This window comes from Triplophysa rosa, linkage group LG9 (assembly GCF_024868665.1).
Source record: "Triplophysa rosa linkage group LG9, Trosa_1v2, whole genome shotgun sequence".
In the NCBI taxonomy this organism is placed as follows: domain Eukaryota; kingdom Metazoa; phylum Chordata; class Actinopteri; order Cypriniformes; family Nemacheilidae; genus Triplophysa; species Triplophysa rosa.
This window is the reverse complement of record NC_079898.1, coordinates 24,813,398-24,834,996: the sequence shown is the minus strand read 5'-3', so window position 1 is coordinate 24,834,996 and position 21,599 is coordinate 24,813,398. Positions and strand designations below refer to the sequence as shown.

Below are 21,599 nucleotides of genomic sequence, written 5' to 3'. Positions count from 1 at the left end.
AAATATGTTGCAATATGCAATTCAGTGGACACCTCTTATGGTGGAACTGATTATAAGGATATCCCTGGATTTAGATTTTCTGATTTGCATTAAGAGCATTTTGCGTCTCCTTATAATGAAAGAAGGCACGGCAAAGATTTGAATCAGTCACATCGCTTCAGGTGTTTAATTGTGACGTATGAAGCCTCAAACGTCATCGGTCACGTGATCACAAACATTTGATACAAGCCTCGACACAGTTTCGAACCAGTATTCTTCAATAGAGTAAAACAGGCTTCGAAGCCTTAGTGTCAAACGTCCCATCTCTAAAGTTCACAATCAGATGTGAACCTGTAAACAAATGAAAAGTCATATCATTGTTTACACTATGATCCATGAAAATCTGATCAAGTTATGTCTGTAATGAGTCTATTCTCCTCTTTCTGTCTATCAGCCTTTCTTTACAATCCCTTGAGAGTTTAGAGGGAAGTCTAAAATTAAGGTTTGTTGTTAATTTAGTACTACGTAAGAAAGCAACACTATACATTAAGATAGAAGTGTGACCTTATAAAACCTTGTAAAACTATAAACGTGTACATGTTTTTACTGGTATATAAAATACATACTGGTAATTTACTGGAACATTCTAAGGCTAAAGTCATCCTGTTAACCTCAAAGATCGATAAATATTTCCTTCCCTTTCAGCCAATCAGGTAAGAGTACTGGCCAACCTAGCTTCACGTAGTTCACGCGCCAAGATTCATAATTCAAACCCAGAAATACTTCAGACGAGAAATACTTGTATTTAAAGTGTTATACTTTAAGGGGAAATTGGCGTCACTTAAGCATTTTAAGCGGCAATGAATTAAATCACGAAGAAAATGTAATAACGTTTGTTTGCACATTTTGGATTTCAGCCAATCAGACGGGACTGTGACGGCGAGGTTATAAATACGAGGCGTGACCCGCGCGACCAAGACAACGTCGATGAGGGGGGTTGACGTAATAATCTTTAATACACGCTCCACTTTTTTTTAGCACTTCAATCACAGTTTCAGAAGAAATCACACCTTCTTCACCAGGTAAACGTGCAGTTCACACTCAGCAGACAACTTTTTAAACAATGTCATCATCTTAATTGTCAGATTAAAAGTCAATTGACTGTTTTAAATCACGCGCATGTACGTTACACATCGCCTCACAATAGACATTTGTGACGTTTACAACCACGATGAAGCGTTTGCGAAATGTTTTTCTTCAAGCATCTATATGAATTTGTCCGTTTCATGTCTGCCAAATATCATAAACGCCATGTTTGTGTTGCAACTGCTTAGACATGACGCGTGCTTAACGTTAGTTTGCGCGCTTTATTTTGGACCAAATGAAGTCGATTTGATACTTGGATGCAATGGTTTGCATGTAACGTTCCCTTTTGGACAAATGGACCAATAATACTGATGACTCCTGCACTCACTTTGATCAAATGATCTGGTGGATGAATTTGACATCCCCTGATGAAAAAGTACTGTAGTATTTTACTATAGTAAAAACGTATGCTTCAGAGTTTACTACAGTTTATTTATTTATTAGAGTTGATGATACACTAAAGTATGCTACTGTTTGCTATAGTAAATATTAAAGTATACTTAAGTATTTTTTCATGGAGATAGTGCTTCTCAACAGCAATACCAAGCGGTAAATCACACTATTTCTGAATGGATTAATAGGCACATGTCAGGTGAATTAAAGACATGACACTGTTCTTCTTCTCATGCACCTTGGCTATGATGGGAATATTTGTCTTCTTTCCAGGCCACACCTGCAAAAAACCCTTCCTTCCTCTCTCGTGCATGATATACTCCGCATGAGAATAATGTCAGACGGCGATAACTATACCAGTTCAGGATTTCAGCACTTAAAACCTCTGTCCGTGTACTCGCACATGGTGTGCCACGAGCAGTACGGTGCCAGCAGCCCCCTTTGCAATATGCAGATTACCAACAAAACTGCTGGTAAGAGACGACTGGACGATTCGTGTCTGGATGAGACGTGCGAGACCCCCCTAAAAAAGCCCCGCTTGTGCAAATCGTGCTCTCCAGACCAGGGCTGTGTTGTAGACTCTTCAGGCTTTCTAACAGGAGTTTATGGATCTACACCAACACAGACAAAGGATGTCACGCCGCAGCGGTCGAAGGTCATTCCTCCCGTGGCCCCCTTCATGTCCACCCCTGTGTCCCAATGCACGGGGAACAGATTTGTACAAGCCCGGGCGAACCTGCCCTCGCCCATACCCGTTCTGAACTGGGACAGAGATATGCCATCCATATCGCTTCCTGCATCCCTGAACGTAGAGTCTTGCAATTCCATCAACGTTTCATTAACCGGCCGTCAGGGAGATGGGAAGGGCGAGGTGAGGGAGGTCTCACGCGGTCGGATTCCAGTTCGTGAATCGAAATGCCGCCACGTGAACCCGGAGAGGGTGGCCGCGGAACCTGCCGTTGAAGTGAAAGAGGAAGGAGTGTCGGAGAGTCAGCTCACGGAGTCAAAGCTTGACGTCACCTCTCAGAATGACGAAAGCTTTGAAAGCTCACTACCCCTTCGGGTTCAGGTTTGAAGTCTTTTTACTTCTTGCGTTTGACTTTCTACTTACTTGGATAGTGTTTATTTGTCCTTTTAAGAGCTTGACCGCTGTGGATGCTATAAACACTGCAATAAAGCTGCAAAACGATTTCAATAAGATTCTCCTTTTGTATTACGCCAAAAAAGACTGTCTTTATGAATGTTACTGACTTTGTTAACATCTGAGCAGGTGAAATCAAAAGTGGTGGTTCCAGAGACAACCAAGACTGTCTGCCAGTCAGCAGCGACTCAGTCAGAGAGGAAACCAGACTGTGATGTCTACCGAAGAGCCCGCTACCCTGTACAGGGGTATACATCTCTCTCTCTCTCTCTCTCTCTCTCTCTCTCTCTCTCTCTCTCTCTCTCTCTCTCTCTCTCTCTCTCTCTTTCTCTCCATCCATTCATCCAGACAAACATCTTTCAGACCTTATTGTACATTTTAATTATAAAACCTGAAACAGGAAGTCTTGCAAATTCACCGTTCAATACAACACATAACACGACGAAATGTATACATTTAACATTTATAAAAATGAAACAGAATGTTAGTTACAGAATTAAAAACATTCCAGGTTTATGCAAATCTTCTGTATGTGAATGAATAAAAATCTTTCACAGAAATGTTAACAGAAGGTTCAAATAAAGCCAGGAATGAAGAAGGAACCCTAAGAGAGGACTTCTTCAAGAGTCAAAGTACACTTGGCAGCTCAACCAATAGAATTTAACTGATGTTGTGTCATAGAAAGATATTGTGTTGCTCAGTTTGTCATGCCACGATATACAGCTCCTTCCTTGAAGTACGTTAAGGGTGTCCGATCCTGCTCCTGGAGGGCCGGTGTCCTGCAGAGTTTAGCACCAACCGAGATCAGACGCACCCGATCCACCTCGTCAAGATCTTTCTAGGTCAAGTTAAACTCTAAACTCTGCAGGACAGGGGAACTCCTGATGTAAGGATGTCTGCTAATAACTGAAATAATACGAAAGAAATCTGTGTTGGGTCTAGGTCTGTGCCATATCGTGGCGAAGACTGGAAGAGAGCTAAAAAAGCCTATGTGGAGTCTGTCATGAGACATATGGAAACAAACGGAGCGAGAGATGGTAGCAGACTACATATGTGCATTCAAACGACTTTAAATCGTTTCCACATTGAACACATTCAGTTGGAGTCCTTGACGTGCAGGTCTCTGAATGTGTTGTTTCATCTTTGCAGGTGTGATGACAGAACTCCATCATCTGATGAACACGGTCGCCGGTCAGCGTCACCATCAGCGGTCAGGATGTGATGGAGGTCACTGGCAGCACCCATCAGATCTCACGCAGAGGTATGGAAAATTTTCCAATGTGGAAATATGCTTTTGTATGTAAATCGTTCATTATTTATACTCATTATGGTGTTCGTTGTACTGCTACAGATGTAAAAAAGACATCAGAAACTTGCAAAATGACACAAAACGATTTTTGATTTTACAAACTTTCTTCATTCCTTTGGTTGTTTGTAGGGCTGGGTATTGAGTCTGACGTTACGATTTGATTCCGATTCACAAGCTCTCGATTCGAGTCAATGAGTATAGATTTAATACAAATCCTATAGATATTTCTAAAAAAGTCAGTAATATTAATTCATATTAAATACTAAATAATTATATCAGTAAATATCAGATTACAATGGTGAATTAAAAAATGAAATGAAGAGCCACAAACCTGTATATTAAACTTTAAACACACTTGGGTATATTAATCGACCGCATTTTAAAAAACGATTAATAGATTTTTTTGCCCAGGCCTAGTTGTTTGTTTCCTCTCTTCGTGTTTGCAGAAACTATCGTGTCAGAGGTCCGTTGCTGTCTCTCAGTGAGTGGCAGAAGAGGAATCAGCTCTGTCTCAGACGCTTCGCTAAAGTGCCTGATATTTTTCACAGGAGCCCGGTGGTCTGATATAGATTTTATTTTCACTTTTGTATTAATATATAACTGTTGTCTGTTTATGAAAATCGTATCTTAAACCTTTATATTCCTTGATAAACATGTCTCCGTCTTACATACTGTACAGAATATCCTGCTGGTTAGTGTTGTGCACGGAGAAGTGTTTTTGTGTCTGTTTGTGCATGTGTGTGTGTTTGTGTGTTTGTAAGTTCACAGAGTGTGGTGTGCTGCTGTTCATTTCAACATGCAAATAGATTTGATGTGGGGTTTTTGCATGATCTTTATTTTTGGTTTAGTCCCACAGCTAACCAGCACTGAATCCACCACAGCTCCACTCTTAATAGCTACACAGCAGGTTTAGTTTCAGTATCTAGCCAAATGTTTAAAGTTTTCTTTTCAAGAAGAATATTTAATAGGCTTCATTTTCTAATTCCTTAGTATTTTGGAATTAGGTTTTGGTTTCATTCATTACATTTTAAGCTAGTTTTTATACCTTGCATTATAAATTGTAAAATAAACAATTTGACATTTGTTCTGCCTTTGATCTCATTATTTTTCACATATGAAGGCAACTGTTTGAATAAAGGTGATTTTATTCTAAATGTCTCCGGAAGAATGAGTAATTAGTTAAATATTGTATTTACTTGCTTTGTAAAGCAATTATTTCTTTATTAATCTTACAAGGGGCAATTGGACACAATACAACACACAACAGGTATTAAATCTAAGCATGAACACATATTCAAACATTGCTTTAATATAAAATCAGTTGCTCATTAATAAACATCAATTGAGGATTAAGGTTTATTCAAATATCAACACACATAGTATGTGTTAATGTTTGTAACATTCACAGCCCATGCTGCCAAAAATGAGCTGCATCATCACCATAAACACAAGGGCATTGACAGTTGTTGCATTAGTTTATTTCTATTAGTTCATTAGTTGCATAAATTGTGCTAGGGAGCTCATCTGAGCTCTCATGTTCTGTACACATAAATAAACAACAATTATCAAATAAACGTGCATTCAATGTAACCTCACTGCTGATCTCTATAATCAACTGATGAGTGTGTCAAGTTCCCAACATCTTGAAGATCAGAAAAATAAACCAGACGATCAGAAAATAAACTGCTGTGAGCACCATCCGGATTATTTCCCCATACATGACAGAATCTAAACGCACACATGCTTCTATTAAATAAATAATTGTGTCAGTGGAGTAAAAAGTACCACTTGCATGAATATCCAGCCATTACATCTAAACTAAAATAATTATGATTCATCTTAAAACAGGGCATGTATAGAGTGTAAAAACAGCCAGTCATCAGCAGGTGAAAAGGCTCAAGAACAGATTTATACAAGATCCAAACTTGAGCATAAACTCAAACTCTGAGGTCAAGACACAAGATGCCTAACAATGCAGCCACCGTGAGGACAACGTAATGCTCTACCAAACTGAGCTAAGTGAATCTGTATTTTCAGGAATGAGATTTTTTTACTTCTCTAAACATGTTCATTTTTAGCTCATAGTGAGGATTAATGATCTGTACTAAAGATACCTTTTGCCCAGGGTAAAACGTTGTTTTACTTTGGTTTTATTTAGGCCTACTGTATATTTTGATATACAGGTGCTGGTCGTATAATTAGAATATCATCAAAAAGTTGATTTATTTCACTAATTCCATTCAAAAAGTGAAACTTGTATATTATACATTTTTTGAGCAATTTTGTTATATTATATGCTTAATTTTGCTGTTAATGCTCAGTTTATCTTTAGTTTTTATTTTATTTATTTATTTATGATTTTAAAATGATAAGGACGGTGAGAAAATTTAGCCTATGATCTAGCCTAGTCAGGTTCTCTTTAGTGTCGTTTAGTACGCTATAGAACCCTTTAGAAAAGCAATTCTGTGGTTTGGCCACAAGAGAGCGTTGCTGTTCACTTTTAATTCGGCTGTTTGAGTAAACCAAGTACGGTTTCTGTCCTGACAAGCACTCTTTCAAAGAATTGTACTGAAAATGGGAAAAGAACTAGTAAATAACACGTCTTTAGGGTTAATCTTTGTCGAAAGACAACCTCCATATAGGAGCTCAAACACCTGACAGGTGAGTTTTGTTACAGTCAGGTACTGTTCAAACTGCTGGCTGCGATTCTGTTTTGAACACTGTACGTCGTTTTAATTCATTTCTACAGGCAGTGTCGGCAACTATTTTATATTGATAGAAAGTAGCTAGGCCCAGGGCCGCTGAATATGAGAGTTACGACACTCACATAGACCGCCATAGGAAGAATGGAATGCGGAAGTAACTCGCGTCATGGAGCCATAGTTCCAAACTCCAAACAGGCTCATTCATTTCAGTGTCTCCCAAAGGCATTTGCGGTACAGTTGGTGAAATAACTGCCTGTTTTTACATTTTAACGAGTTGACGGTTGAAATGTAATGTTAAAATTAAACACAAAGACTGATCTTATATTATATTACTCCAAGATAAAATGCTGCTATAAATGTAGCCAACCTACCCTTACGAAACTTAACCATGGTATTTTTTTGTGGTACAAGTGTAGTAACCATGGTTTTTTGGTGCATTGATTACTTAGGGCAAAACCATTGTTTTACTACAGTAACCATGTTTTTTTGGTTTTAACTGTAGAAAAACCAATTACTAAATTTGTATGCCGTTACTGTTATCTGTCCCCCTAAAATCCATTTAAATAGGTTGAGCACGAATTTGTTTGGAACTATTGGGGGCTCCATGAACCACGTGACCTTACGGCGGCGAGATCGAATGTCGTAACTCTCATATTCAACGGCTCTGGCTAGGCCCATGTATAGAGTTGACAAATGACGCCATGCGCTGCTTACCTTATTTATGACGTCATCAAGTTGGGTACGCATATCTCTCTAGTGGTACCTTACATCTGCTTCGCTTTTTAAATACAGATAGAATGCCCAAATAAAGCTGAATCACATTAACACATTTTTATGTTTCCGTTGTCAAACAATCAACGAATGTGGTACAGTGATCAAACGGGACCCCTTAATAATATTACGTGCACTTAGGGTTTGTTTAAATAAATTACTGTTTGTTCAAGTCGCTCAACTTTAGTTGTCTAATGGCTATCATCATTTTAACCACCAGTTCAACGTAATGAAGTGGCGTAACGTTACGGCGCGACCAGTTTCATATACCAGCGCCAATTCATTACAAAATGGTTTGATTGTTTAACATCAAACATACGAAAAATAAAGAACCACATTTGCTTCTCGTCTAACGTGCCAGTGCGGTTACACACATTAGTTAGAGATAAACGAAATCAGAATCGATTCTTTTTTTCTAATCATAGTACCCTTTTACAATTTCCCGTTATTTAACGTGGACTTAAATATTTAGAAGATCTTTAATTGAGTAACCCCACACCGCAAAGTGTATGATGAGGTAAGACCAAGCTTTCTGTTATATTTAGCATAGATATAATTGTGTTCATGTTTACTGTGGTTTTGTGTTTATACACTCAAAGAGCAAAATCAATGGCAACAAAACATTGTCATAGTCAGTAAGACATTTTATTGCAGTTGTTTTGTATGTAAGGCCTATAAAAAAGCAAATTTGAAAAAGCACCTGAGCTGATCATAAGGTGTTCACATAAATGTAATTGATTTTTTGTAACACAATTGATAAATGTAACACATGGCACTGCTGAGCAGATGATCATCATCAGTATAATTTATATAGACCAGGTGGATTGCGAATTGGAAAATATTGTGTATTTTGGTGAATATAATGTATGTGACTGGGTGTTATTCTTTGAAAGTCTAAGTATACAATGCAGAAAACACATTAAAAGGGTTGGAATATTCTGTTCGGTTCCTTGTTTATATGTAGCAGATCTTTAATATTATGAAAACATTTAATATTATGAAAAGCATTCAACTTCAATCACAGCCTTAGATATACCCACTGATCTGTCATGTTTTCATCATTGTATAAACTAATATGGTGAAGAATTCATCCCACTTTAGCAGTGCTCATGTGGTGAAAAAGACTGAATCTGCCAGATCTGAACTGTAGCTCTGAGGGTCTTTATTAGTGATAAAAATGACCAGGGGCCAGTTGTTCAAAAAGTTTAATTTGGAAATCCCATCTTTTGGTATCCAGGATCAGGTCATCTGTCTTAGGTTTGTGCCGTTTTTTACAAAGCAAAAGGGAATTGGATCACCCTTTTTCAAATGACGCTCTAAGGAGGCCATAAAGGGCTGTGTTGATGGGGAACCATATGAGATGGGCAAACAAAAAAATCAATGCTTTTGCATTCACTCAGTAATGTTTGGCATTGCATTCACCCGAGAGACTTTGCATTTGCCCTACTTTTGACTGGTTCATCACTGATGCTTGTGCTAAAACACTTTCAATTGGGATTATTTTATGGTGCCAAAATCTCTTTTTTATTTTGTAAACTACTGAAAAGTGTAATAGGCACCGGCAGCCAAATGTCTACATCTAATTTATAAGAAAAAAGACAAAAGGAGGATCTTTATGCTGAATTCCAATCACATTTAACACGATTTCAAGTTGCCAATCAATTCTATCCAATTCGTTTGCTATGTCTCCAAAAAAGGATTACAGGCCGAGATATTAACAATCTTCTTTATTCACAAGGCGCAAAATAAAGTGCTCGGTGCATGTTTAAATTCAACAAACGTTTCGGTCACATATCGGTCACAACTCTTCATGTTTATATCACTTACATCAATCAACTATTCAATTAATGATTAATCAGTTACTTTCATTAGCGATAGACAATTATATCCAGAGGAGAAACGGTCAATCAGTCACATAATCAATCTTAATAAACCATCATATAAAAATAAAAAAGACAAGAAAGTTAAATAAGGATAAATAGGGATACTTCTAATTGATTACTTTAACAGTTCAACTAATCAAAAGCAAAATAAAAATATAATGTTTGCGTGTATATTACATGACACAAATGTTGTATTTTTGATCAGTTTTAAAGTTTTATTGCATTGTTTGGTTTCTGAAATCCTCTCTGCTGGGATCAGTATGATTCAGATTTTTGGCTCAAACGTATCCCAAGTTTTTGTGATCTAATGCCAATTCACAACCAATTTTTAAGACTCCAATCCTGAGGATCTCTGTGTTTTGGTCCTGTTAGGACATTGGCAAGTTTCTCAGTCTTTCTTGTTTTTACTGTTATACCATAGGGGGTACGTTTAATATTCGTATTAAATTCATATAGAAAGAAAGTATTTTGAAGGCCATCAACATTCAGTGCTGTATTGATACATGAAGAGATTTATGTTAGCAGGAGACACAAAGCTGATATAATTTGCAATAAACCAAAAGAGAAGGCTTTTCTATAGTGAAGATAAACAAATTCTAAAGCTATTGTGTGTGTGTGTGTCTCACGAGTCGTCTTCTCCTAAAATGGAAATGAAGATGAACATCTTGAGGATGATGGTGTCGAGGAGTGGCTTGATATGATTCTCTGAACACTTTCAGATTCCGAGTTCTTCATTCAGAGCCTTCAGGTTGATTCGACCCTCGTCTTTGGTGCCGCTGTGTGTAAGTTCACTTCTTTATTCTGTTCATTTTGAATATTAACAGTGTAGCTTTAAATATGATTTATTTTTAAACACTATAATTCAGGCAGTCCTAAATAACAGTCATAGAAATAAACCTAGAAGGAGGACATTGTGGTTACATTTCAAATACACGACATCCTCATATGAAACAGGCAAAGCCGGGTTGAATTTTATATGAAAATCATACACTTTCAAAATGTATTTTACTCATGCTTTTGTGGTCTTTGTGTTCAGTTGTAAGATGATGATGATTACAATGAATTAAATATATGTGTCAAAGACATTAAGATGTTCCCATCAAATACATTTACATGTAGTCATTTAGCAGACGCTTTTATCCAAAGCGACTTACAGAGAGTTCAGGGAGCAATAAGCGATATGTCATACAGGAGCAATAATACAATAGGTGCTAATACAAAGTTACTGGTTTCAGCAAAAGCCAGACCATTACCTGTTGAGAGAAAGAAAGAGGGTTATTTATTTTAAATTAAATGTACAAAAGTGATTTCATGTCCATAGAAAGCACATTAAATGTAAGTAAAATGTCTATTTTATGGTTTTAAGTTTTTGGAGAATAAAATGTCAAAATTTGGATGAAATAATGTTACATTGGCATTCAGTGTAACACAATATTTATGTACAAATGAAAACAACATGCTTATTCTGACTTGTACATATTAAAATATTTAAAAGAATAAGCGAGCATATTGCACTTTATTGTGCTTTAAATGAGTAAAAAATTCTTATTGACAAATTGGCAAAACCTAGGATAGTGGCACATTTTTAAAAATGTAAAATTACAACTAATTAGCATTTGGGGTGAAAGTAGTTAGTCTTTTAATATGTCATAAATAGATTTTTGTTGTAAATAGGCCTGACAAGATTGTTACACTGAGTTACAGTTTAGTGGGTGTCTTCTGTAAATCATGGAAAAATGTGTGATATTTATTTTTTGCAATCAAATTTAACAGGAAACTTTTACTTTATTTTGAACAACAACAGTTTAAAGCAGCATTACACTTATTGTTTTTATGCTTAAACCCTTTTTCGTACACACACACACACACACACACATATATATATATATATATATATATACAGTATATATAATAATGTAAATAAAAGACCAATAGCAGAGTTTTGTTTGCATTTAGTTGCAAACACTGGCGTTTTAATGTTTAGGGTTACCTGACCTTATAAACCTTATATGCTTAAGTGCTTGAAAGATGTAATTATGCAAATATATTAGTTTTTGTCGTTTTCAAAACGTAAAAATTTATGTAGCAAGAATGTTTTAAAATTATTGTCTTTGACTGGATTATGACAAAAAAAGCTACGAGTAAGAGCACAGAATGGAGCTCCTTCAGTAGTGTTTCAAAGTGTTTTCTCAGGAAGTTGCTTGATAAAATGGCAATGAATTGTGAAAAAATATTAATAAGTGATTTATGCCCAACTTTTAAATACTAGTGCTGTAAATATAGAATTGCATGCACATGCACGTAAACATTACTATATGATCTCTTCAGCATTTCAACGAAATCTAACACCAAAGTACTCATTTTCATTTTCATCATAAATATATTAACGTTCTTAAAGAAAAGCTAAAAAAACGAACGACGTCTCTCTTGGAAAGTGTTACCATTTAATATAGTAATTGACTGAAAATGATGAAATAAAACAATTGGGAAAAATTTAATAGAAAAATTTCTGATTTTGTGTTTAATAGTTTGTTAATAGTTCATATATCAGCCATAAATGATTGTGTACTAGTTATCCAAATGTGTGTGTATGTACAGTGCAGGTTATGCGTTTACATACGACACAGATCTACATTTACATAAATAATTATTTATTTACATAAATGAAAAACGTGTGTTTTCTGGGAATCGTTTGTATTATAAATGATGCAACAAACCAACAAAAGATTTGAAGACAAGGCTTGTGCCATCAATCCAACACAGATTACTCATTTCTTTTTGTTCTTGGAATGAAATAAAATTAATTATTTGATCGCTAATAAACTGCATGTGTAACGTGTGAGTACTGTAAATAATTCTGTCCTGTAACGCTGCTGCTCTGTTAGGGATGTCTCTCTGGTCTTTATCTGCTGGCTTGAAGAGTCATCTCAAGTAAATATTTTGACTGAGCAGATGTTTTAAAGGTCTGTAAGAATAATTCTCAGACTAAGGAAGATCAGAAACATCATCCCATCTCCAAACGCTGTCTCGATGACTCTTTAGCTTTGCATAAACATTCAGACTGCAGTGAAGGTGTTTTCATCTGCAGCTTAACTAGAACAGCATGAAGCTACTGTAGGGTTTGATTCCCAAAGTGTGCAGATAGCGATCAAATTATTACATTTATGTGGATGTGGAACTGTATGTTTCTTTAGATCGAAGCACACAAAAGCTGTGATGGTAATGTTAAAGGTGCAGTTCGTAACTTTTTTTGCAGGAAAATATCCAATAACCACTAGGCCAGTGTTATATATTGTGTTCAGTTGAGTTCTTACAATATCTCAAATGTTTCCTACTATTTGTAAATCTTGAGAAAATTGCCATTTTAACCAGTGACACGGACCGTGTCTGGCAATCGCCTGTCAATGACGTCATATCCGCGTTTCCATTCATGTAAATAATACAGACATGGAATCTTGGCTCTCTGGACTTTCTCAACCATGATATACTGTATGTGTAGTGTAGGGTACAGTACAGTATGTTCATCATGTCTGTGTGCTGAGTAGACAAGCACAAGTGCTTGAAATCCCAGGAACATACACAAAGCAGTGGATCTCATAGATCTCAACCTGACGGTCTCTCAAAACATCTTTATTTTTATGGGAAAAGGGAAAGATTGAGAGGAAATAAATCTTGATGTTCTTGTATTTCACTTGGTGGAGGATTGTGTTAGCAACAAAAATGTCATGAATTCAATCTCAAGGGAAGCAAAAACCGATAAAATATACATTGAATCAGATTGTTTTAGATAAAAGCATCTGCCAAATTTGATTTAAAATGGAATAATATGAGTTTTCCTTCATACGGTACCTAGTACACTAATATATTTGATCATTTTTGCTTAAATTTATTTGTTCCTTTTTTGTCAGGGCACGAGGAACTGTCAGGATGAAGAAGGATTGGGAATTACTTGGATTGCTTCTTCTAACAGTGTGTTTTCATGTCAACAATGGCCAGAAAGTTGGTAAGGCCACATTTTCTGACAGATGAGAATGTTCAGTATATTCCAAAATCTTTATTCAGTCTTCAGAATATTCTGTATCTAAAGTAGGGTTGGGTATCGTAAGAACTTTTACGGTTCCGATTCCGGTTCCATTTTTGCCTAACGATTCCCGATTCCATTTGAATTAAATATTATTATTTTTTAAACTGACCGTAACTTGGACAGTTTCTGCATATCTTGTGTTAATTTTGAGTACTTACAGAGTAGTATCGTACCCTTCAAATATCAGTAGAGTCTTTAGTTTGATCACATTTATAAAAGACAGATACAGCTGTACGATTATTTCCAAAAACATACGACGTGTGCGACAGTGAACAAACAAATACAGCTGAACTTCGCGAACGTAGTGCTATCTCTCTCCTGCACACAAGTGAAAGTGACGTATGCGCATGCTCCTTCACTCGCTATCCTTGGTTGACGCATGGGTGTGCCACGTGCTTTTCCGGGAGAATTGTCCAATAAGGGACTAAGAAAAGTTGTTACGAAACGGATTTTCTTATTCGAAAAGAACTTTCCGAAACTAATACGAACGCTGGGGGAGTGTATCGAGCACAGAAATACTACATCATACGTCCAACTCGTTTTTGACAAGTTGACCATGTTAAGGATGAGAAGCCAGCATGTTTAACATTGTAAAGAAGTCAGAATGCATGAAACACCGTTGCATCCCCCCTTTAACTATTTTACATTAATTGAATGTAGTGTTGCGGACTGTAAGGTAGTAAGTAATGTCGAGTAATGCTAATCCATCAATCAAATGTGCTTTAAAGTTGATGTTTTTACACTATCAATAACATCCAAATAGTCCAATGAGGGCTAAGACACTTGCTTATTTCCCTAAATTAATGAAATATAAAAAGAAATATTAAACCCCGCATCTGTGGTGTGCGTGCACAGTCATGGAAACCGATGTGTTGTGTAGTTAAATGCCAATCTGTCGCATCAGAACCGTTTTTGGAACCGAAACGTATAAATTGCTCACGGTTCCGGTTCTTTAAAAAAAAAAACAGACCCGGTTCTCGGTTCCCAACCCTAATCTAAAGTCATGTTTTCTCTCTCTCAGTATGTACGCAGGAGGCCGTGGCTGACATTGTGTTCCTGGTGGATGGCTCGGCCAGCATCGGGCTGGAAAACTTCCAACAAATCCGTGTATTCCTCTCCTCGCTAGTAAGCATCTTCGAAGTCGCCCCCGACAAAGTGCGCCTCGGTCTGGTCCAGTACAGCGACACACCCCGCACAGAGTTTTTACTCAATACTTACCAGAACAAAGAGGACATTCTCAACTACATAAAGAATTTGCGTTATAAAACCGGCGGCACGCATACCGGCCAGGGTTTAGAGTTCCTGCTGAACCATCATTTCGTCCCGGAGGCGGGAAGTCGCACGCAGAACAACGTTCCTCAGATTGCCGTCGTCATCACGGATGGAAACTCGCAGGATGAGGTGGAACCGCACGCTCAGAAGCTCAGAGAAAGAGGGATCAAGTTGTACGCCATCGGGATCAAAGATGCAGACGATATCTTGCTGAAACAGATCGCCAACAGGCCGTACGATCAACATGTCTACAGCGTCTCGGACTTCGCGGCTCTGCAGGGAATCTCTCAGAGTATCATTCATGAACTGTGTACTACTGTAGAGGTCTCCGTGACAACCAAAGGTAAGTCTATTTGTTTAAACACAGGATTTAATGTTATATTGTGATAAAATAAAAGAAGTACTTAACCCTACACTCTTTGATAGACTGCAATGAGACGGCTCAGGCAGACGTGGTGGTCCTCGTGGACTCATCCAGTAGCATCGGCGAAAAAAACTTTGCGGAAGTGAGGAAGTTCCTTCATGCCGTTGTGGACAAATTCAACCTTCGAGTGGACAAGGTGAGACTGGGACTCGTCCAGTTCAGTGACCAGCCGTACCCAGAGTTTCTCCTCGGTGACTACGTAGACAAGAAAGACCTGCACCGAAAACTGGACAATCTCATCTACCGGAAAGGAGGAACCAATACCGGTCAGGCTCTCACTTTCGCTCAAGAGAACTATTTCAACCTCGCCAGGAATAACGTACCTCGGATCGCCATAGTCATCACCGACGGCGAATCACGTGACCCCATGGAGGAACCTGCTCAGAAGTTACGAAATCAGGGAGTTTCCATCTTTATCATCAAAGTGGGAAAGGGCAACATCTCAAAACTGCGCGCCATCGCTAACAGCCCGCATGAGGAGTTCTTGTTCAGTATCGACAGCTATCAGGAACTGCAGGGTCTGCAAGAGAGTCTGCGCAACAAACTCTGCTTTACCGTCAGTGAACAGTTGATGGGTAAATACGTTTATGTGGTATAATATAATTATAATATATCCTACATTTATTTATTATAAACACATTTATTTAATGTTTTATCTTAGGCCTAAAAAACCTATTAATTGTATTGATTTGCAAATATCGAGTAGGTAAAAACAATTATTGTTCGAATTAAAATGAATTGTATTAAATTAAATATTTAACTGTGTTTTATGTGGATAGACAAAAATAGCTTCATAAAGACAAAAGTCCCCCTAACTATAAAGTCCAGGGGTCAAATATTGTCCTATAGACTTTGCAAAATGTAAACTCTGGTCCAGAAGAACTTCCGGTTTAATTTTTGAATGACATTTTTTTCTTTGGTACATAGTTAAATCTTAAATATATTAGTTTGACATTTTTGATTCGTTTATTAATGCGGAGGTAACGCATTCAGTTTCTGCCAATCTCATATTAACGTTGAGTACCTATAGAGTAGTACTGCATACTTCGTATCTTCAAAGAGTATTTAGTTTGATTAAATTTATAAAAGACAGATACAGCTGTACAATTATTTCCGAAAACAGGCGAGCCCCTGAAGGCGTGCGGGGGTGGAACTACAGCACGAGCACATTATCCCTACATAACTGTTGATTCACTATAAGTTCGTGTTATTTACATTATGCACGTACATGCCGATTGCCAACAAAACACAGACGTATGACTCAGTTTCACTTGCCGCGTGCGGTTCATGTCCGGCATATTTTAGCATTGAGACCGCGCAATATATCAGTTTCAAACGATCTGCAAATCCAGCGTTATATCCACCATTTATATAACATTCCTCACCGAAATGCAGTGAACTAACAAACACAGCTGAACTTCAGTACAACGAACGAAGCGCATTGATGGACGTGCTCTTTCTCCTGCTCTCGCTGGTTGATGCGTGGGCGTGCTCTTTTTCTCGCTCTTGCTGGTTGACGTGTGGGCGTGCTTTTCCAAGAGAATTATCCAATAAGGAACTAAGAAAAGTTGTTTTGTAAGGGAATTTCATGTTCGAAAATAACTTTCCGAAACCTATACGAACCCTAGGGGGTTGGTTCGAGCACAGAAATACGACGTGATGCGTCCAACTCATTTTTTGACAAGCTTGTACAAACCTAAACAGGAAGTTCTTTTGGTCCAGCATTGGACCAGCATCGCTTATGTCTTCTTAAGCGGTCTATAGTACTAAAAAATGTATAGTTAAAAGTTACATTTTACATTAGCTTACTATTGAGTGCAATAACCGCTAAACCCAGTTAATGGGAACACTATTGTACTTTTTATAGAAAACTTTCTATTCAGATATACTTTATGTATTATATTCAGATATGAAATTCCTTAAGTAAAAAGTTATGAATATCGGTGCTTCAATGTTTTCATTACTCTGATAGTCAAGATATTTAATTGAATTTGATGAGATATTAAACGTTTTATTCCTTTATATCCTTTTCCTTCAGGTTTTGTCCCCAAATTTGCTGATCTCTTCATACTGGTTGATAGCTTAGCATCTAAACAAGACTCAATTTTAATAAGGAATTTTCTGCCAAGATTGATCAACCAGCTGAACACGGGTAAGGATTCCAATCGCGTTGGCTTGGCTCAGTTCAGCGAAAATGTCAAAGAAGAATTCTTGCTCAATACTGACAAGTCCAAAGCTGAGATGGTGACCCACGCCCGGAGCCTTCAGCTGAAGCCCACGGGTCAGCGCAGAATCGGTAATGCCATTGAATACGCTCGCAAACATTTCCTCACCAACGCTGCGGGGAGCCGCGTCTCTGATGGCTTTAAACAGTTCCTGTTAGTCATCGCAGCTGGAGAATCAGCCGACAGTACCGTCCAGGCAGCTCGCTCCATCAAAAAAGACGCTGTGACAGTTTTCGCAGTTGGTTTGCCTAAAGCTGATCCGGATGAGATGGAGGATATCTCGAGTCGACCGAACAGCTTCCGGATAATAAATACTAATACAGCTGTTCAAGTGCAGCAGAAGATCAAGACCGCTATTGAAACGGCGGACGAACTTGCCGTCACACAAGGTAAGTGCATGATCCTTGATGTACTGTATATTGTGTTACAAGATTAATGAATTCAATGAGTTTTTCATGTGCATGAAATCAAACAACATATGTTTTTCTCTCTTTGACAGAATGCACGTTGGACGTAGTGGCAGATATTGCATTTATAGTCGATCAGTCCAGCAGTATCAGATCCAGAAGCTTCCATCTAATGCGAAACTTTCTGGAGAACACCATCAGAGGTCTGGACGTGGGCAAAGGTAAAATAAAGGTGGCGGTGATCCTCTACAGCGACGTCCCTCGGGCTGACGTTTACTTTAACACTTTCGAGGACAAGGCCGATATCCTGCGCTACATTAACAGCATCTCATACGGCCGCGGCAAGACATACACCGGAGCCGCTCTCACGTTTGCCAAAGATCAGGTTTTCACCAAAGCGAGAGGCAGCAGAAGAGACCAGCGCGTTCAGCAGGTGGCCATCGTCATCACTGATGGGAAGTCCACGGATGATGCGGCCAGCGCGGCGGCGGCGCTGCGGCGTTCTGGCGTCACTGTGTTTGCTCTCGGTATAAAAGACACGCAAGAATCTGATTTGAAAAAAATCGCGTCGTACCCACCCCGGAAGTTTGTGTTTAATGTGGAACGCTTTGATGAGCTGAATTCACTGGCGAAGATTTTACCCAGAATGCTGTGCAATGATGTCGCAGATGCTGTGATACCTGTGAGATTAAACGCGGTACAGGAAGGTTTGTGGGGTATTTTTACTCAAGTTCTAATTGTTTTAAATGTGCAGATCCCAAGTTTGATCAAGCTGCAATGCTTATAAATTCAAGCCACATTGAGTTTAATTTAGATTTGTTTATGGAGAACTTTTCCCAGTTTTTCATGTTTCAAAGCAGCTTCGAAACAAATGTAACAGTACAAACATAAAAAAAACACATCAAAAAGGAAAATACATTTTTATATATTATATTATGTTCATATTATGTATTGTTTATTTATTCTGTTTTATTTATATATTTAATGTGTATGTAATAATATATATATTTATAATAGAAATATGTGATGTATAATTAAAACAGAATATATGAATAAATAAATAAAAATAAATAGTAATGTTTAATATACATTTTATTTATGTGTTTATATATTCTATGCTTTATTTATATATTTATATTATACAGATGTGTTTTATAATATATGTATAAATAAAACATAGAATATATAAATCAATTAAAAAAAATCATTTATACAGAAAAAATATAAAATACATAAAAACACTACCATTTTTACATTAGCACTAGTAGCTTTATTAGTAAAATTATTGTATCTTAAAAAAGAATAAAAATACAAATTCCGAACCAATCTTGTTTCGTTTCGTGGCAGGATGCCAGCTAACAGCAGAAGCCGACATCTACTTTCTTCTGGATGAATCTGGAAGTATTTCCTACGATGATTTTGATGAGATGAAGAAATTTATTATGGAATTCCTCGAAGTGTTCGAGATCTCGCCGGATAAGGTGCGCATCGGTGTGGTGAAGTTTGCCAGCCGAGCGACCGTGTCTTTCCGGTTGAACACGTACAGCACAAAAACGGCCGTCCAGCAGGCGGTGAAAGATCTGATCATGGAAGGAGGCGGCACCAGGACCGATCTGGGATTGATGGAAATGATTCCGCTGTTCAAGGATGCCGCACACACAAGAGAGAAGAAGGTTCGCGAGCTTTTGATCGTCATCACGGACGGCAAGTCAGAAGACAGAGGGACGCCGGTGGAGGTCCCTGCTGAGGAGCTGAGGAACATGAACGTCACCATTTACGCCATCGGTGTGAAAGACGCATCTATGTCTGAGCTGGAGCTAATATCCGGCAGCAGGAAAAGAACATTTTATGTTCAAAACTATGATTTCCTCAAGCACATCAGGAAAGAAATCCTTAAAGAAATATGTTCCTTTGAAGGTGAGAAATATTTAGCTCAATGTGCTTTTCTGAACAATATTTTTGCTTTTTTTTTTTTTTTAGTTTATCTACATTTTCTATTTATCTATGAATATTTCTGACATTTTCTTCAGCATGTGAAGGTCTTCTGGCAGATGTCGTCTTTCTCATCGATGGCTCTGAAAGTATTGCCCCCGAGGACTTCAACAAGACCAAGGATCTGCTGGAGTTTATGGTCGAAAACTTCGCGATCGGTCCAGACAAGGAGCGAGTTGCTGTTGTTCAGTACAGCACAAACCCAAACCAGGAGTTTTTATTAAACGCTTTTGACGATAGGAGAAAAATAATACATGAGATAAGAACTATACAACAGATGAGTGGAAAAACATACACTGGAAAAGCCCTCACAGAGGTGTCGCAGATATTTGACGTGTCGAGTGGCGGGCGGCCCAAAGCTTTGAAGTTCCTGATAGTCCTTACGAATGGAGACAGTGAAGATGAGGTAGGGACGCCCGCTGAAGACCTGAGAGACAACGGCATTAATATTTATTCCATTGGCATGGGACCTTCAAACCGGCTGGAGCTGGATGCGATTGCTGGGTCTCACGAAAGAATTTTCTTCGAAGAAAACTTTGAGTCTCTGCATGAATTAGGCAGCGAGGTCCTTCTGAAGATCTGTAACACGGGTATGTAAAGAAAAACCGTACTGTCATCTTTATTCCGATTAAATCTACCCGTTTAGAATGTTCATTATCTCTGTTCGTACATTGTAAAACATTTTTTGCAGAATGCAAGAGACCTGAACTGATGGATGTCATCTTCCTTCTGGATGCCGCTGGCACACCCAATAAAACTGGCTTCCTGGAAATGAAAACCTTTATGTCAAATGTGGTCCGCAAGTCTGAACTAGGAGAAAAGCGGGTGCGCTTCGGTGCGATCGTCTACTCCAGCACCCCTCATTCCGAGTTCACGCTAAACCAATACTACAAACAGGCCGATGTTGAAAGAGCCGTCTCGAGTCTCAAAGCCTCGGGGGGAAGCAGAAACACGGCTCAGGCCCTGAGGTACGCGCTGACCTACTTTAGCCAGGATCACGGGGGACGACGTGCAAAAAATGTCCCACAGGTGCTCTTCCTGATCACAGATGGACAGGTGGACGATCCCGCCGGTCTGGAGAAATGGGACGGTTTACTGGTAGCTTCGGAAGTCAACCTCTTTGCTATTGGTGCGGCAGGAGCCCGGGAGGTGGAGCTAAGAACGATAGCAGGAAGCAGAGGAAAAGTTCTCTATGTGAACGACTATCATGGGCTGACCGGACTTCAAAAACAAATCACGCGTGAGCTCTGCAATCTCACTAAACCAGGTGATTCTCATTTCTCATTTAAATACGTCATCCTGTGGCAATGCAGCTGTTATTTTATTGTATTTTACACTTTTAGGATTTTTTTTCAATTAGGATGTTTTACGATTAATCACATCCAGAATAAAAGTTTGTGTTTACATAATATATGATTGTGCACTGTGCATATTTGTTATTTATTTAAAAACTCATACACGAACACATACTGGATATATTTAGGAAATATTTGCTCATATATATTAATATTTACATAGAATTTAAGTTATGTGTATAACATTTATACATTTTTAGACTTTTCTTAAATATATACATTACATATACAAATGTATGTTTATAGATGTGCACACAGTGCACAAACATTATAGTATGTAATCACAAGCTTTTATTCAGGATGCAATTAATCACCTTGATTTCATACATTTAAATAAAAAAAGTTGTTTTCGATGCAGAAGTACATCTAGGTTAAATTTTCAATTCTATTGTTTTCAAATGAGGATTATTTATTTAAAGATATCGAGCTCTTATTAAAGCTGCAGTTTGAACCTTTGCCTCTCTATCGCCATCTCTGTTTGAAATATAAAATCGCAGGTTGCAGTTTAAATTC

The 21,599-nt window shown here is 38.0% G+C and overlaps 2 protein-coding genes across 2 annotated transcripts in view; both read left to right on the top strand.

Annotated features, from left to right (window-relative positions):
• Window positions 1-974: 974 nt before the first annotated feature.
• Window positions 975-4,864, top strand: LOC130559328 (S100P-binding protein-like). The gene is made up of 6 exons (XM_057342331.1): window positions 975-1,061; window positions 1,792-2,587; window positions 2,789-2,907; window positions 3,602-3,696; window positions 3,809-3,920; window positions 4,415-4,864. The coding sequence occupies exons 2-6, from the start codon at window positions 1,844-1,846 to the stop codon at window positions 4,530-4,532; spliced, it is 1,188 nt and encodes a 395-aa protein (XP_057198314.1). The 5' UTR covers window positions 975-1,061; window positions 1,792-1,843; the 3' UTR covers window positions 4,533-4,864.
• Window positions 4,865-9,810: 4,946 nt separating this feature from the next.
• The window catches only part of LOC130558756 (collagen alpha-6(VI) chain), a 36,652-nt gene continuing 24,863 nt past the window's right edge, over window positions 9,811-21,599 (top strand). The window contains exons 1-9 of the mRNA XM_057341357.1: window positions 9,811-10,109; window positions 13,236-13,330; window positions 14,433-15,026; window positions 15,110-15,682; window positions 17,146-17,721; window positions 17,832-18,446; window positions 19,087-19,656; window positions 19,770-20,321; window positions 20,423-20,998. Coding sequence (XP_057197340.1) covers window positions 13,255-13,330; window positions 14,433-15,026; window positions 15,110-15,682; window positions 17,146-17,721; window positions 17,832-18,446; window positions 19,087-19,656; window positions 19,770-20,321; window positions 20,423-20,998 — 4,132 coding nt within the window. The 5' untranslated portion in view covers window positions 9,811-10,109; window positions 13,236-13,254. The remainder of the gene's footprint in view (window positions 10,110-13,235; window positions 13,331-14,432; window positions 15,027-15,109; window positions 15,683-17,145; window positions 17,722-17,831; window positions 18,447-19,086; window positions 19,657-19,769; window positions 20,322-20,422; window positions 20,999-21,599) is intronic.

Excerpts from the sequence above, each read along its gene's own strand:
- LOC130559328 (XM_057342331.1), top strand. The coding sequence starts at position 1,844 with ATGAGAATAATGTCAGACGGCGATAACTATACCAGTTCAGGATTTCAG. Across the intron at positions 2,908-3,601 it reads GCCCGCTACCCTGTACAGGG|GTCTGTGCCATATCGTGGCG; the intron begins GTATACATCTCT and ends TGTTGGGTCTAG. Across the intron at positions 3,697-3,808 it reads AACAAACGGAGCGAGAGATG|GTGTGATGACAGAACTCCAT; the intron begins GTAGCAGACTAC and ends TCATCTTTGCAG.